Source organism: Brassica napus, chromosome A3 (assembly GCF_020379485.1).
Source record: "Brassica napus cultivar Da-Ae chromosome A3, Da-Ae, whole genome shotgun sequence".
In the NCBI taxonomy this organism is placed as follows: Eukaryota; Viridiplantae; Streptophyta; class Magnoliopsida; order Brassicales; family Brassicaceae; genus Brassica; species Brassica napus.
In genome coordinates this window covers 4,277,464-4,293,366 of record NC_063436.1, presented here as the reverse complement: position 1 = coordinate 4,293,366, position 15,903 = coordinate 4,277,464, and the positions used below count along the sequence as shown (strand labels likewise).

Below are 15,903 nucleotides of genomic sequence, written 5' to 3'. Positions count from 1 at the left end.
TGCAACAGTTATCTTTAGTACAAGAAAGGCCCATTAAACTTTTCTTTTCTAAATAAGCACAATTTAAATATATGTTTTATTAAAGTGAACACATTTAAAATCGTTTTAAAAATGGTTCATACTTAAAAAGGCTAAAAAGTTCCAGTTTTCTTCTATAAAATTGTTTTAAAGGACCCAAGTTGTTTGTTTGTTTTAGGGCTCTTAAAAGTGACTGTGCCTCCATGTCCAGAGCTATACCTTTTTTTTTTACACAAGTCCAGAGCTTATACCAAATAGTGGAAAACCCTGACTTTTGCTTCTTAAGATGTTTTCTCATTATCTAGTTGACAAAAAAAAGATGTTTTCTGCTGAGATGTTTTAATTAACTTGTTAGCCTAGTAATATATAAGGTTAGCTTTTAATTTTATTTATATAAATTGCATAGCAAATTTTATATTCTCGCCCGTAGTTAAAACTCTTATATTATAGTGTTCTTGGAATATCTTAATAAATATTAGATAGTTGCTAAAAGTCTAATTTCAGACTCTCATGTTGTACAGAAGCAAATATACCACAGGAATGCTAGCTGTTGTTATTAGCATTTTCAAAACTATGTTAGTAGACACTCAAGATAAAATTATAAATATGCTTACTTTTAGTGAAACACAACTTGAACTTTTTAAAATGATTTACAATATCTACTAAATAGATTTTTGGCGGTTTATAGATTACACCTAAATTTTGTAGTTGGAGGTGGTAAATCATAATCATTAAATCATAATTATTGTTACAGATTTTTTTAAATAAAAAAAGTAAATTATGCTTTTATATATATATTTTTAAAAATTACCATTTAAATTTATTCTAAATTTTAAGCACCTATAAAACTTATACTTTTCTTGTGCTAAATTATGTTGATAACATTTTAAACATATATTTTCAAATATAAATTAATGTATATTAATTATATTTGGATTTGTGACTGATAATAAAAAATAATAAATTATTTTGAAATTATAGAAAGGAGATCTTAATATCTTTCCATGCATTTATTAAAATAAAAATACATTAAATTGTTGCTTTATTTTTCAAACTAATCTATTTTCTTTGATTTCTTAGCTAAATTTCCATTTATCTCTTTATAGATTTATCATTTTTCCAATAAGAGAAGAATTGAATAAAAACAAAATAAATCCCTAAAGTAAAAAGGAAAAAAAAAAAGAAATATATAAAAAGTGCTCAGCTTCACCTCTAAGACCTCGAACGTAAGCAAACCCAATTAGCCTTCTTCAAACAAACTCCGTCTCCTTCTCCTTCTCCTCTCCACCGCTAAAAGCCTCGCGATTTGCCTTCTCTACCTACTAGGGTTTTCTTAACAAGGAGGGAGAAAAGATGTTCAGAAGAGGACCTTCGAGTAAGAGCGACAACACCAAGTTCTACGAGATCCTTGGCGTTCCCAAGACCGCTTCGCCAGAAGATCTCAAGAAGGCTTACAAGAAAGCCGCCATCAAAAACCATCCCGACAAGGGTGGTGATCCTGAGAAGGTATTGAATCTTAGATCCCCCCCCTTCTTTATTGGCTTAGATTTTGTTGAATTCAATTAGTTCCTTAGAGAAAGTTAGTTCCTTTATAGTTTATTGGCTTAGATTCTGTGGAATTGAATTAGTTCCTTTGAGAAAGTTAGTTCCTTTGGGTTCCCCGATCGACATGAGCTCGCGTAAGCTCTTGGGTATTCGTTAAATATATCTATAAGTCCGATTCGATCTGAAAGTTTCGAGCTTTAGGTCATTGAAGCTTGGTAGGGATGATTCTTGAATTTGACCTATATCTTTAGGTGTCTAACGGTACTTTACATGTCTCTCTGCAGTTCAAGGAGCTAGGTGAGGCTTATGGAGTTCTTAGTGATCCAGAGAAGCGTGAGATCTACGATCAATATGGAGAGGATGGACTCAAGGAGGGAATGAGTGATAGACACGACCCGTTTGATATCTTCTCGTCCTTCTTTGGTCGTAATGAAAGGAGGCAGAGGCGTGGTGAAGATGTTGTTCACCCTCTGAGGGTATCCCTGGAGGATCTTTATCTCGGAACAACGAAGAAGCTCTCGCTTTCTAGGAATGCTCTCTGCTCAAAGTGTAACGGGTTAGTAGTAGTACTTTTAACATATGCCTCTGTCTTGTCTTATCCATGATGCTTGAAAGAGTTCTTCACTGACGACACTAATTGCTTTATGATTGCAGAAAGGGTTCAAAGTCTGGAGCTTCGTTGAAATGTGGTGGGTGTCAAGGAAAGGGAATGAAGGTCTCGATCAGGCAGATTGGACCTGGAATGATTCAGCAGATGCAGCATGTTTGTCAAGACTGCAAGGGTACAGGACAGACCACCAATGATCGTGACAGGTGTCCACAATGCAAAGGAGATAAAGTTATCCCCGAGAAGAAGGTGCTTGATGTAGCTGTTGAAAAGGGAATGCAAAACAGTCAGAAGATCACATTCCGCGGACAAGCTGATGAAGCGGTTTGTTACACTATCCTTGTCTCTTCTTTCAGTCATCACTACATTACTTGTCTTATTAACTTTCTTTTATTATTTCAAAACAGCCTGATACGGTCACTGGAGATATAGTGTTTGTCATTCAGCAGAAGGAGCACCCTAAGTTCAAGAGAAAGGGAGATGATCTCTTTGTGGAGCACACTCTCTCTCTAACCGAGGCTCTCTGTGGCTTCCAGTTCGTCTTGACGCACTTGGACGCAAGACAGCTTCTCATCAAATCCAGCCCTGGGGAGGTTGTGAAGCCAGGTATGTATCTCAAGTCTCAACCACAAGCCTCTCTAATTACACCAGCTTTTACTGTGCCTTACCGTGGTGTGTATTTTTTTTGTTGATAGATTCATACAAGGCGATAAGCGACGAGGGAATGCCGATTCACCAGAGGCCGTTCATGAAGGGCAAGCTTTACATCCACTTCACTGTCGAGTTCCCGGAGTCGCTTAGCCGAGATCAGACAAAGGCCTTTGAAGCTGTCTTACCAAAGCCGGCAAAGTCAGCTATGAGCGACATGGAGATAGACGAGTGCGAAGAGACGACGCTACATGAGGTGAACATTGAAGCTGAGATGAAAAGGAAGGCTCAAGCTAAAAGAGAGGCTTATGATGATGATGATGATGAAGAAGGCCCAGGCGGTGGTCATGGTGTTCAATGTGCTCAGCAGTGATCCGACATGCGCATTTTAGTGCTATCCAACTTTTGCGTTTTTTTTTTTAATTTTCTTTGTATGATTTTTGGATCTTCTTATAGGCTTTGCGCAAATTCCTTTTATTTTTTTGAATAAACTTTTCTAGTTTTTGAGATTTTGTCCTCTCCACCAACAATTCAATGTGCTATATCAAGATATTTTCAACAAAATAATTTCTAGCTATATTTTCAACAATTCAATGCGCATAAGTTGTATATAGTGTTTGCTGAAGAAGCTTTATATCAAGAAACAAGACTAGTACAATGCTTACCGCACTATTTAGCTATTATACATCTAGAATTGTCTGAAAACGGTCCACATGTAATCTCAACTTCGACCATTCAACCTCAGTTCAATTCACAGACGAGAACTACTATTTATGATGCAACATCGATCTTCTTCTGTAGATATCGGTATACATGTGTTATTGAGAAGGAAGGTGGCTCGTACCTCGATTTTATACAGAGCCGAGCCACGGCTAGAACTTTCTGTAGCTCTCTAGAGTTGTAACTGTTTCCGAGATCTGGATCAATCATCTTATCAATGGAGTTTGCAATGCAAGAGTGTTGTACCCATTCGATCAAGTCTTCGCCTTGTCTGTCTGATGATTGTCCTGTGATCAGTTCCAGCATCAACACTCCTAGCTGGAATATCACGTTTCCACATTCCTCATCCGCGCATGATCCTACACGTCAGTTTTTCAAAACCGTGAGTAAAGCGAAAAAGGACATTGATCTTGGAAAGAGGAAGAAGAAGATTTAGTTTTTTACCTTCGGAGCAAGCATCATTGGTTGTTTTGGGATGGCTTTGTGTGTGTCTATTGATGCGGATGTCTGTTATCTGCCAGAGGAAAAAATCAGTTATTGAAAATCAGTTTTTATCTCTACTGAACTTTTGTAATCACTGAACTTACTTTGGGGGTGAAGTTTTGATCCAGCATGATGTTACATGAGTTCACTGAAACATCATAGATCTGTGCATCACTACTGCTGAAGATTAGCAAATATTCCTGCGGTTAAAGAGGCGATCATAATCATCTTCTGACCCCCCTTAGTAGTATAATAATCGATCGGTATGTATGTTAAATAAACATTTAAAAAGCAACTTACTAATGCAGCTGCGACCCCAATGGCTATTTGGATGCGAGTCTTCCAGTTCAAAGGAGTCTTAAGCGGATCTACCAAGAAACAGACAGAAGATTAAGCAAAGGATTGATTATGTTATTATGATGACAAATATTTTGAGTTTTTTTTTTTACCATTGAGATGTTCTTTCAAGCTTCCATTTTCAATATTGTCATACACTAGCATCCTGAGAAGCAGGCAGGCAACAAGAATATCAAATGAAAAGCTAACAAACAGAAACATTGGTTTTGTAGATTTCAAGAAAGAAAGGAAAGGGAACCTTTTGCGACCGGTGCAAAAGCCGCGAAGCGTGAGGAGATGGCGGTGACGTAAGCGTCCCAAGAGCTGGACTTCCTCATAGAACCTCTCACGTCCAAGATCGAGAGACTTGAGTTCTTTGACCAAAGCAACCTCACCGCCTTTGAATTTGGCTGTGTATGCGGAACCGTGGTAGTTGGTGTAAATAACCTTACGGAAACCTTCCGTTGCTTTCACGAGTTCCGTGTACCCAAATCGTCTGACAAACTCTATCTGACCTGTGTTGATGTTGGCACGCAATGGAAGGTTGTATAAGTCAGAGAGACTGAAAGATCAAAAAGTTGAATTGGCAGCTCAACTTGAGTAGTATAGTTAGTCGAAATCGAACCTAACATAACCAGGTGCAAATTAAACACAATCGTACTAATAGATTAGTATTAAGAGTAACAAGTCATATTACACAATATGTTACATAAGCATATATACTTATAGATACATACCTAAGATAGAAGACTTATATATATACTTTACATTGTACACATTTCTAAGGTTAATGAAGATATATATTCCCACTCACTCTTTGCTTCTAATATAGTATGAAGCTCAAGTTCTCTTTGGAGATAAACACATAAGAAATTAACAAAGGTCTCACTCACTCACATAGAACTCAAACCAAGCCAGTCAAATGGTTCACTCACAACAACTCCACTAAAGCCTTTCACTAAGCTAACCAATAAATTATACACTGACTATTGAGTAAAATGAATTGAATAGATTGAACCAAAGGTTGTTACATGGTTCTGTTTATATATTACATCGGTTAAGCAAAAGGAAACCAAACCGACATTGATTTATTAACATTAAACCGGTATTCTATCTAATACTGACATTTATGAAGAGTTGAATTTTGATAGAAAACTCAAACGAAAGTGAGTAAGAACTGAGAATGTGAGAATCCAATGCATAATAGTGGAATCAACTATACAAATATGATCTGGAAACGGAAGATCGTTGTTGAAAACGCATCTAGTAAATCGGAAAAGCTGGGAGAAGAAAAGGAAGCGAAATTGTGGCTCACCGGAGCGAGTACGGCGGAGCCAGGAGAGAAGAAGGAACTGGATTCTGCGGCTGAGGCGAGGTCGATCATCTATGGCCATTCGTTTCTTCACTGATGAGCTAACTTTCTCTCTCTCTCTATCTATCTAGAGAAATGATTGAGGGAGAAGAAGATTGGATCTGATGCTTTTCTTGGAAGTTTTGGGAGTGTCAACTGTACGACTTCATGAGCTGTAAATGCATCTTTCTTTTTTTTTTCTTGCTTTCCCACCATCTTTAATCATAACGGTTTTTCATTAATGGTAGTTAATCAGTAAAGTAATTAATTACTTTCTTACTGCCCTTCTTTGTGATTAAAAAATGTTATTTTAATGGACTGGATTAAAATGTGTGTTCCCTGAACACGCGCGTGTGCTAGAAGACTTCACGCGCACTCTACTAAAACAGACCCGACCCGGCGGCCCAATTGAAGACCCAGATTCCACCGAATATCCAAAATTGTGCATCGCTCTTCTTCCTCGCCGTCTGCTTCTTCCTCCCCTTGAGTGCTTCAGGTACGGTTAAACTCTCCAATCCCATCGTTATTTCCGTCTGTGTGAATTTCTTATCATCATTGATCTTAATTACTTAGCTGTAACGAAATCGAATCAATCTTTCCCCCTTTGAGAGATTCGATTTTTCGTTTTTCGATTCTGCTCCTCAAGTGTCTACTGAAACAATCTCTGAGGAAATCCATAATCTGAATCCGATATCGTGATACGCGAATTAAAAAACTGTAATTTGATAGTGTTCTTGTATACATAAAGAAGTCAAGATTGTTGATGGTGTAAATATCTTTTGGTCGAAGTTATAAGCTTTGCTTTGTCGCCCTGTTATAGCTCCAGTTTATGTTGTCGGAGCTACACTGCAAGAGACGCTATAGAAAGAATATGTAGCTTTCTCATCGATTGTCTAGTTTCATATCCTCCTAGCTTTGTGGAGGCATTATCTTTTTTATGTTGTTGATTTATTTTATAAGATTGATGTAGAGTATCTTTAATCCGCTTTGCAATTAGTACATGAGGTTGAAGCTTTAGGTGAATGGTGGCTACGTTTTAGAATTGTATTTCTCTGCTAATTTAATCTTTTTATGTACTTAGTTTTTAGTTCGTGTTAAAGATCTTCACGTTATGCCACTGCTGTGCAATGAATCTGTACTTTATTTCTGAGTGGTTAGATTTTTGTTGGTCAGATTTTGCGAGAAAGTGAAAATGAGAAGACAGGGAAACTTTGCGGACTCGCCTGCTAGTGGATACGGAGCTGGGCAGATGCAGAATGCACATTCTGATTTTCAAGGTCAGTTAGAGGCGTTCACGCCTGAGAGGGACCAACCATCGCAACCAGAGGGTCAATGGAGATGGGAAAGAGACGGTCCCCCGAATATGTCAAGGCCTATGTCAACTGCTGTTTACAATGAAAGTACGTCTCTTTACTTACTACCTATTCATAGTCACGTTCGTTTCACACATATGGAATTGTATGGAAGAGCAAGTATCATGCGATGTGGTTGCTTCTAAAGTCTCGTTGCCAGTGATATTATTTTTTTAGAATTTTTGGTGAGTTTGATGCACTGCATGTATCATAGACAACAGTTTTTGTATAAATTGTTCCTTTAGTGGGTGAGTTCTTCCATGAAACTGTATGTGAGATGAGGATTGTTAGTTGCATATCCTTTTGTAGTTACTGCATCGACTGTATCTCAAGGCTTTAGGGTTTATGTCTTGATTCCAGCGTTGTGTTCATGCAGGTCAAGGCGTTGATTCATCGAGGACGTATTACCGCGGCCAAATGGATCCAAAATCAGGAATGGAGACACAAGGCAGCGGTCCAAGAGCTCAACCACAGCACCATGAAAACTCGAAGCCTGGTTATGAGAATAACCGTGGGATGCAGACCTTTGAAGGTCTTGAACAGAAGTTCATGGATGATATAACAAGACTAGCAAAAGATCAAATCGGAGCAGAGGATGCAGAGATTGCCAGACATCGAGAGGTTAGCAACAAAAGCTCTGCTACTGAACTACTCTAGTTTTGGTTTTAGTTAGTTGATCTGAAGTCTTTTTAAACTCTCTGTATACAGAGAATAAACACCATTAATACTCGGTACGAAGAACAGTTAGCTGCACTGAGATCACGCCACGCAGGTAAAAGAGAAGAGATCATGAGGAAAGAATCACAAGCTAGGCAGCAGCAGTACAAGCAGCAAACACCTGGGATGATGGATCAGTACCATACAAACGCGGTTGGTGTGGCCAATCTAAGACCATCTGGCCATCCCCAGGGTTACATTGGTAACGCTCAAGATCCAGCTGATGCACCACCATCCAGATCCTATGGATCAGATCGGTTTGAAGCATATGGAGAGAGAGCTAGGTTTCAGGGCGGAGATAGGGATCATGGATTCGAGTCCAGGGGTCAGTACCCTGGTGGGACAGTCTCACGGTTCTACTGATGTAATATACCTGTTGTGTTACTTTGCTTTTTTTGAATTATAGATCAGTTAAGCTTTCAAGACTATCCAGACTTTGAAATTGACTACAATGCCATTGTTATTCTTATACACATACGTCATAAGTTGTCTTTTTAACCTTCTTAAAAGACACACATCATGTGGTAGTAATAATATCAGATCCAAAAGATGGTGACTAAAGCTACTTTATTGATTACTTTGTCAAGTAGTATAAGTTCATTATCCATATGTGAGTTATTTGGGTGATACATGACTCAGCATGCAATTCAATTTAATCAAGTCTATGAGGCAAAGCCATAAATCTTGCCGAAATTCTTTTATTTATTTATTTTTTTTGTTATTATTTTTTTCATTAAGAAACTATATCAGAGTACGCTAAAAGAATCTGAATCCGTTAGCCAAGACGGTGTAACTGAGTCGACATAAACCATAATAGAACTGAGTAGACATAAGCCATAGTTGAAAGTAAATTGTGGTGCTGACTAGTCAGTTTTTGTATTTTGTGTCATAGGAATATGTCGGACGATAAAGTTAAGAAAAAAAACGTTTACATCGTAGAAACTCTTCCTGTAGTGGACGCCGATCATTCTATTGGTGTAGACATATTTTCACCGGTTGAAAACAATTTATTACAAACGTCTCTTTTAGGTATTCTATCGCTCAAATCAATGCTTCACATTTTTTATTAAAATTTTATATTTGAACCGTTTAAAATAGTTACAAATTAACCTTTAACATGAAAAATATATTTGTAAATAATTCGATAATCTGCAATATTTGTTATATTAGCAACAATAAATCTACAAACACAAAAATTACTAAATAGAATTTCCCTCCTTCCTTATATCATCTTCGCGAGGGGACGACGACATACAAAAATAAAATAAAAATCTCACTCTATTTGTCGTGCGTGCGTGCGTGCGTTGTAAGATGGTGACTGTCTGAAGAAAATATCGGTCCCTCCTCTCCATAAACATCTCTCTCTCTCCCTGCGAATCTTTGCTTTTGGCAATCGTGTGCGGAGGAACAATGAGCGTGGCCTCAACGTCCGAGGAATCTCCCGATTCAGCTCAGCGGATCGATTCGTTCAACGGCCAGCAGAGCATCTATTTCGTCCCCTTCAGGTCTCTCCCTCTCCGCATCTGCCTCTCTTACTCTCTCTCTCTCGATATTGTATTCTTACCTTCTGATTGGAATATTCGGCGAATCTGAATCGCATCATTTGATTTAAAATTGATTTGATCTTTTAGAGATTTTGAAACCTGTGGGATCCTTAGCTATTGCTGATTGGTAGTTGAGCTGACAGCAGCATACTAGAATGAGAGTCAAATCAAATATTCATTCCAATGGTGGCATTAGAGAGAAACATTCGATTAATGTTTGAACTTTTTTGAATGTCTCAGGTGGTGGAAAGATGCTCAAGAGTCAGTGCCTTGTGAATCAGTTGAGAAAAGAGAGATCTTGTATACAGCAGCGACTACTGGGTCGTCTTATGGAGGCCCTATGAAGTTGATTAACAACATCTTTAACTCTGACATTTTGTTTGATCTGAGGAGAGAATGTGATGCGTTACAGAGTGGTGAGACGGGAGAAGCAAGCGTCTCAGGCAGGGACTTTGCTTTGGTCTCGAGTGATATGTGGCTGCAGGCACTCAAATGGTAAGGGTGTTGTTTGCTCCCGAACGACTTGTTTCAGTCTGTTGAAATCCTTTGTTAGAAGTTTGTGTTGGGATGTGTGAGAAAGCTACAGACTTTGAGTCAATCGTCGTAACTATTGTGTATATGCTTCGGTATACTGTACATTGTACCTTTTAGAAAAGCGAAGGTGATGTTCCTTAATTTTTGACATATTACTTCTTTGCTCACAGGCACCATAACGATAAAATTAATGAGAAAGGCGTGAAAAGTTTCTCGGCTGGAAGCGTTGACAGAGGTGATGTTTATCCAGTACAACTCAGGCTCTCCGTCTTGCAGGAAACCAATTCATTGGCGGTTAAAATTTGCAAAAAGGTCTCTTCAAGCTTACAGCCTTCTTTATTTGCCTAGTCTAGTGCCTTAATTGCGCTACATTTTCTTGCTGCTATAGAAGTGCAGTGATCCGCATTTGTCATTGGGACTTGGTCAGGAGAATCTACCTTTCTATCTGCTGAATTTGTAATCTACAGAATATACTTCATCTCCACTGAAGATTCATGCTTGAGCCATATTAGAACCCATTTTGTTTCGTGTTCCATGTATGATCTTTTCTTGTTTCAAATCTTATGTTTTTCCGCCTGCAGGACAATTCAGTGGAGTGCTTCAGACGAGCATGCAAGATATTCAGTTTGGACTCGGAGCAGGTAATGTGTTCCATTTATGATTTTTTTACCTACTATGTACACGACATGCTTGCCAGTTTATGCTTTGGTGGCGCAGGCGATATTTCTGATATTTATTCATGCAATACAAATTATACTTGTACCTTTGGTTCTGTAGCTGCGTATTTGGGATATTTCTGGGCAAACAACCTTGTTTTTCGAAAGTGATCTGAACAATTCCAAGGATGACCAACAACAAAGAGATCAAGAAGTAAGTTTGACGCCTTCCCTTTTCCTTTTTTTTTTCTTTCATACTTCCTTGATTTGATGCGGTATTTTTTTATTCATCATTACTTTTGGTCCAACAGATGCTCCTAGAGCTGCAGATTTATGGGTTATCAGACTCCATCAAACTGAAGGAATCGAATAAAGAAGATGGTTCCACACAGCAAACCAACGGAATTACCAATGGCACAACTTTCAGATTTGGACGGAGTCATTCTTTGAGCTTTTTGGGAAAAGCTGGAGAAGCCGGAACTTTGGGGCTGACAGGCTTGCAGAATCTAGGAAATACTTGTTTCATGAACAGCTCCCTTCAGTGCTTGGCTCATACACCAAAGCTTGTTGACTTCTTTCTTGGAGAGTACATCAGAGAAATAAATCTGGAGAACCCATTGGGAATGAAAGTATGCCAATCTATGGTTCTTTGTATAAATATATGCCGTAGCTGATTAATAAATTCTTTTGCTTCTTGGTTAGCCTCACCGATCATATTTTTTTTCTGGCAGGGTGAGATCGCCTTAGCTTTTGGTGACTTGTTAAGGAGTTTGTGGGCTCCAGGTGCATCAACAGTGGCCCCAAGAACATTTAAAGCAAAACTTGGTCGATTTGCTCCTCAGTTTAGTGGCTTTAATCAGCATGATTCGCAGGTCAGGGAAAACACTTCAGTTTATAGAATCTGGAATTAAGTGAGCCTTCCTGATGTTTTTTCATGTTTCTCAGCATTAAAACTGCATATTGGGATATTCCATTCATGTGTTTCTGGTTTCTGATTTGGTTGCAGGAACTTCTAGCTTTCTTGTTGGATGGACTTCACGAGGACTTAAACCGTGTAAAGAACAAGCCTTATGTGGAAGCAAAAGATGGAGATGGCCGTCCAGACGAAGAAGTGGCTGATGAATATTGGCGAAATCATATGGCTCGGAATGATTCAATAATTGTTGATGTGTGCCAAGTAAATATCTCAGGTTCCCAAATTGTTTATATACCTCTGCCAACAATCACGCTAAGGATTGGGTTCGACTGCACATTAGGAAACTTTAGTTAGTTTGAATTCAGCTTGAAAATGTGTTGGATGGCTCAAGATGGGTAGTATTTTTAGGTTTCACGTTTCATTTGATCTAGGCTGCATATGTTTGAAAATTCTTCCATCAGGTTGGCAGTGCAATTTTATCCTCTTGAATGGGATCATATTACCCTGTTATTAACTTTGTCAAGTTATTAGATAGTTCTCTCTGCACAATTTCTTTAATGAATTGCTTTGTGTTTAATATGGTCTGACTATGTCATCAACTTTTATCATCCTGGATATCCTCATCTTCTTTGATTCAGTGCATTTGCTAATAATATATCCTGACATTGGTATGCATTTCTGATTGTAGGGCCAGTACAAGTCAACATTAGTTTGTCCTATTTGCAAAAAGGTTTCTGTTATGTTTGATCCGTTCATGTACCTATCGCTACCTTTGCCATGCACGTCAATTCGAACAATGGATTTAACAGTCATGAGTGCCGATGGAGGTAGTCTGCCTGTCTCAGTGACTGTCAACGTTCCCAAGTTTGGGAAATTTGAAGATCTTCAGAAAGCTCTTGTAAGTGCCTGCTCTTTGTCAGAGGACGAGACTTTAATGGTTACTGAGGTATATTTCTATATCATATGCTATATTTGACGCCTTGGGTCTTATTTTGTTGTTTAGGCAGATCATTTGTAACTTTCTCTTCGTTCGGTATTTGTTTTGTAGGTGTACAACAATCGGATTCTTCGTGTCCTGGAGGATCCTACAGATTCATTGTCCTTGATCAGAGATGGTGACAAACTTGTCGTGTATCGGTTAAAGAAAGATGCAAACGATTCTCCTTTGATTGTATTTATGCATCAGAAGCTGGAAGAGTAAGTTTGCCTAGTATTCAAATGCTAAGTAAGGTTCTCATCAAGGCAAACTAGTTAGACATTATTTGCTTGTTCATGTGGTAAACATAAATTTAAACTGCACTACATGCACTTTCCTCAGCAGCCAATATTTATAGCTCTTACTTTTGTATAATGCATCTCTACCATGCTATTGTACAATTAACTAGTGGTGCTGCAGTTTCAAATTTATGTCTTGGGGGTGCCAAATATGTAACCGTTTCAATGTTTTTTCAGGCAGTTCATCTGTGGGAAATCAAGCCCAACTTGGAAGGGATTTGGAATCCCCTTGGTCTCGAGGCTTTGTAATGTCGAGAATGGATTTGATGTTGAGAACATGTACCGTAAGTTGCTTAGTTCATTTAAGATGCCTACTGAAGTCTTCACAGAGAATCTTGAAAGTCCTACCGAAGAAGAAGCGACAGATAAAGCAGGTACGGATGGTACTACTTCAGCTGAGGATAAAAATTCCACTGATGTGAAGGAGACTACTGAGTCTGTTCCAGACCCTGTGTTGAGGCTTTACCTAACCGACGACAGAGGAGGCTCAATAGAATCTGAGATATTGAAAGAAAAGCATGTAAATATTAAATCCAAGCGGCTGAATGTGCTTGCACGTTGGCCAGTAAAAGAGCTAGACGTTTATGATACTTGTCTACTGAGCTCCTTACCCGAGGTTTCCAAATTTGAAACTAAGAGACCCCAGGAAACCGTCTCGCTTTACAAGTGCCTTGAAGCATTCTTGACGGAGGAGCCTCTCGGTCCTGATGACATGTGGTGAGTTAAGGATCAAAACCATTCTCGAATCTATACTCAGCTTTTTGATAGAGTGAAATCTTTTGACAATCGCACACCGAGTGCAGTTGATTTCGATATTTCTTTTACGGTATCCAAGTATCTGACATGAGTCATAATGGTTTTAGGTATTGTCCTGGCTGTAAAGAACACCGACAAGCCATTAAAAAATTGGATCTCTGGAGGTTGCCAGAGATACTGGTGATTCATCTGAAGAGGTTTTCTTATAGCCGGTTTATGAAGAACAAGCTGGAGGCCTTTGTGGACTTCCCGATAGATGGTCTTGATCTGTCAAGCTACATCTCCTACAAGAACGGGCAGACAACTTATCGGTACATGCTCTATGCGATTAGCAATCACTATGGGGGCATGGGAGGTGGTCATTACACTGCATATGTCCACGTAAGTGATAAACCCATCTGTACTTCCTCGTGTATGTCTCAACGTTTAAGAGGACGATATTGCTTGTGCTCATAGGCTCAAAGTTTCCGTGAAGTCTATTGGGTTGAGTCCATTCCACTTTTGGATCTCTAACTCGTTTATTCATCTTCTTTTGCAGCAGGGGGGAGATCGATGGTATGACTTTGATGATAGCCATGTCAACCAGATCAGCCAAGAAAAGATCAAGACTTCAGCTGCTTACGTTTTGTTCTATAAACGTTTAGTTGAAGAATAATGAAGCAGAAGCTGAAAGAAGAAGAAAGAGGTATGTGCAGTTTTGCCATTGTGAGGGAAGCTTATTTAAGAAACATCATTGGCTTGATTCTCATTCAGTACATGATAAAGATCAGAGCAGCTGTGTGTTGAGGCTTGCATACAGAAGAAGAGCTGAGGACATGTTGCGGGGAATTCATTTTATTTATACAAAAGTTGGTGTCTGATTATATCATTAAACAACTTCATTTAGAGTAGGAAGAATAGAGAAATGCGTTTGAACAAAACCCTAAACCCTTGTGAGATATCTTTCTCATTGTTTTTTAGTTTTTTTTTTTTGTCAGTCATCGCATCTTGACCATGAAAGTTAAAACGAAAAATCTCTAGTTTTTAACTGATTCTTTTCTTTTTGGAATGTCTTTTTCTTCAGAAGATTTTTTCGTGTTACTCTTCACTGCTTTGATAAGCATTGCGTTCAGAAATTGTCCAGTCTTGTGACTGACCATAAGAGTATGTCGAAATGAATGCCATCACAACCTCAAGGGTTCGATTTCGCTTGGATATAACCCTAACTAACTGTTACTAGGGGTTTATGCATGCATGCTTCCAGTTACATATGGTTATGGTATGAGCCTGCTTCTCCGTTTTGTAGCTATGCAGCTGCCTAGAATATGATGATATTAACAATGCAAAGCTGTGGACACCAATATTGAATGCAGGGAGAACGTAATTTCAATAGATTGGTGGTTGGCTTGGCAAGAATTCTAAAAATACAAGGTTGCTGGAGGATCTGCATGTTCATGTCCACATATCTCTTTCTGCTGGTGCTTTTTTTTTTTTCGCGATTTACTACCTTTTACGTCTTAAAACCTTGTGTATTTAACTGCTACCTTGCCTCTCTTCATATTTCATCCAGAGTCAACTTTCTTGACCTCATATTCCTTGTGTATTTTATTCCAACTTTCTGACAAAAGTAAACATTGACCACAGGGAGACACTTCGTACGTGTTGATTATCTCCCCCTTCTCTTGAATCGCTTGAAGAGTGCACTGCAGACACTGCCTAAGGTTAATATCTGTTCCTTGTTCATGAACGCAATATATATACACTTGTTTGTGACTAACATGATGAGATATTCTATGTTATATGTTGAAGTGGATTTGAAAGGAGTTGGAAGCTCAGGTTCAAGAAAGGCAGCTGATAGAGGCAGAGGCAAAGCCGCAGAAGCTAAGGAGACAGGACGAGGCGCCGGTTCCAAGAGAAAGAGATGAGAAGCCAAAGACGTCTCGTTTTTTCAGGCAAGATTATCAAAGAAATGTATCTTTCTGGAATGTTCATGTTCATGTAGGCTTTTTTTGTTAGTTTTCTTTTCCAGGATTGACAAATGAATTTGTGCCGTTTCTGGTGGTATGTAAGGGTGGATTCTAGACTCCTAGTTTGTATCGAACACACAAGGCCAATACCTTTTTGAACTATGGGAATAAGCATCTGCTCCCACCTATAATGCACCATTCATCAGAACCACAATTCGCTTTTTCGTTATATCTAACATCCACAACACTTTAGATATACAATACAGTACATTTGGTTTTTGCTCGGCCAAGTTTTTGAAGATAAGTAACAATCATACCAAATAGATAAAAAAACTAACCCAAGCTCTTAAAACAAACAGAAAAATTATTTTCCAGGAATTTAATCTTTTCTAACAAACTCAGATCATAATCAAGTAACTATCAAATTGAATGGAAGAAACTAATGAACCATGAACCAGTGAATAACAATAATAATAATAATAATAATAATAATAATAAT

At 38.5% G+C, this 15,903-nt stretch overlaps 4 protein-coding genes across 4 annotated transcripts; 3 read left to right on the top strand and 1 right to left on the bottom strand.

The window, feature by feature from the left end:
- Window positions 1–1,064: 1,064 nt before the first annotated feature.
- LOC125596954 (chaperone protein dnaJ 3-like) lies at window positions 1,065–3,407 on the top strand. Its single transcript, XM_048771950.1, has 5 exons — window positions 1,065–1,524; window positions 1,848–2,119; window positions 2,218–2,494; window positions 2,578–2,776; window positions 2,866–3,407. Exons 1-5 carry the CDS (start codon window positions 1,372–1,374, stop codon window positions 3,189–3,191), a joined length of 1,227 nt encoding a protein of 408 aa, XP_048627907.1. The 5' UTR covers window positions 1,065–1,371; the 3' UTR covers window positions 3,192–3,407.
- Window positions 3,371–5,908, bottom strand: LOC125596981 (probable receptor-like protein kinase At1g49730). The gene is made up of 7 exons (XM_048771951.1): window positions 5,673–5,908; window positions 4,617–4,872; window positions 4,471–4,523; window positions 4,322–4,389; window positions 4,126–4,221; window positions 3,983–4,052; window positions 3,371–3,897 (listed from the first exon to the last, which is right to left on the bottom strand). Exons 1-7 carry the CDS (start codon window positions 5,749–5,751, stop codon window positions 3,590–3,592), a joined length of 930 nt encoding a protein of 309 aa, XP_048627908.1. The 5' UTR covers window positions 5,752–5,908; the 3' UTR covers window positions 3,371–3,589.
- Window positions 5,909–5,984: 76 nt separating this feature from the next.
- LOC106419566 lies at window positions 5,985–8,270 on the top strand. The gene is made up of 4 exons (XM_048771952.1): window positions 5,985–6,204; window positions 6,882–7,108; window positions 7,437–7,681; window positions 7,769–8,270. The coding sequence occupies exons 2-4, from the start codon at window positions 6,901–6,903 to the stop codon at window positions 8,138–8,140; spliced, it is 825 nt and encodes a 274-aa protein (XP_048627909.1). The 5' UTR covers window positions 5,985–6,204; window positions 6,882–6,900; the 3' UTR covers window positions 8,141–8,270.
- A 757-nt stretch (window positions 8,271–9,027) lies between these two features.
- On the top strand, window positions 9,028–14,502 carry LOC106419762 (ubiquitin carboxyl-terminal hydrolase 8). Its single transcript, XM_048771934.1, has 13 exons — window positions 9,028–9,282; window positions 9,562–9,816; window positions 10,026–10,167; window positions 10,437–10,496; window positions 10,633–10,725; window positions 10,823–11,140; window positions 11,243–11,383; window positions 11,518–11,688; window positions 12,116–12,373; window positions 12,476–12,624; window positions 12,880–13,419; window positions 13,566–13,839; window positions 13,997–14,502. The coding sequence occupies exons 1-13, from the start codon at window positions 9,188–9,190 to the stop codon at window positions 14,111–14,113; spliced, it is 2,613 nt and encodes an 870-aa protein (XP_048627891.1). The 5' UTR covers window positions 9,028–9,187; the 3' UTR covers window positions 14,114–14,502.
- The last annotated feature ends 1,401 nt before the right edge of the window (window positions 14,503–15,903 follow it).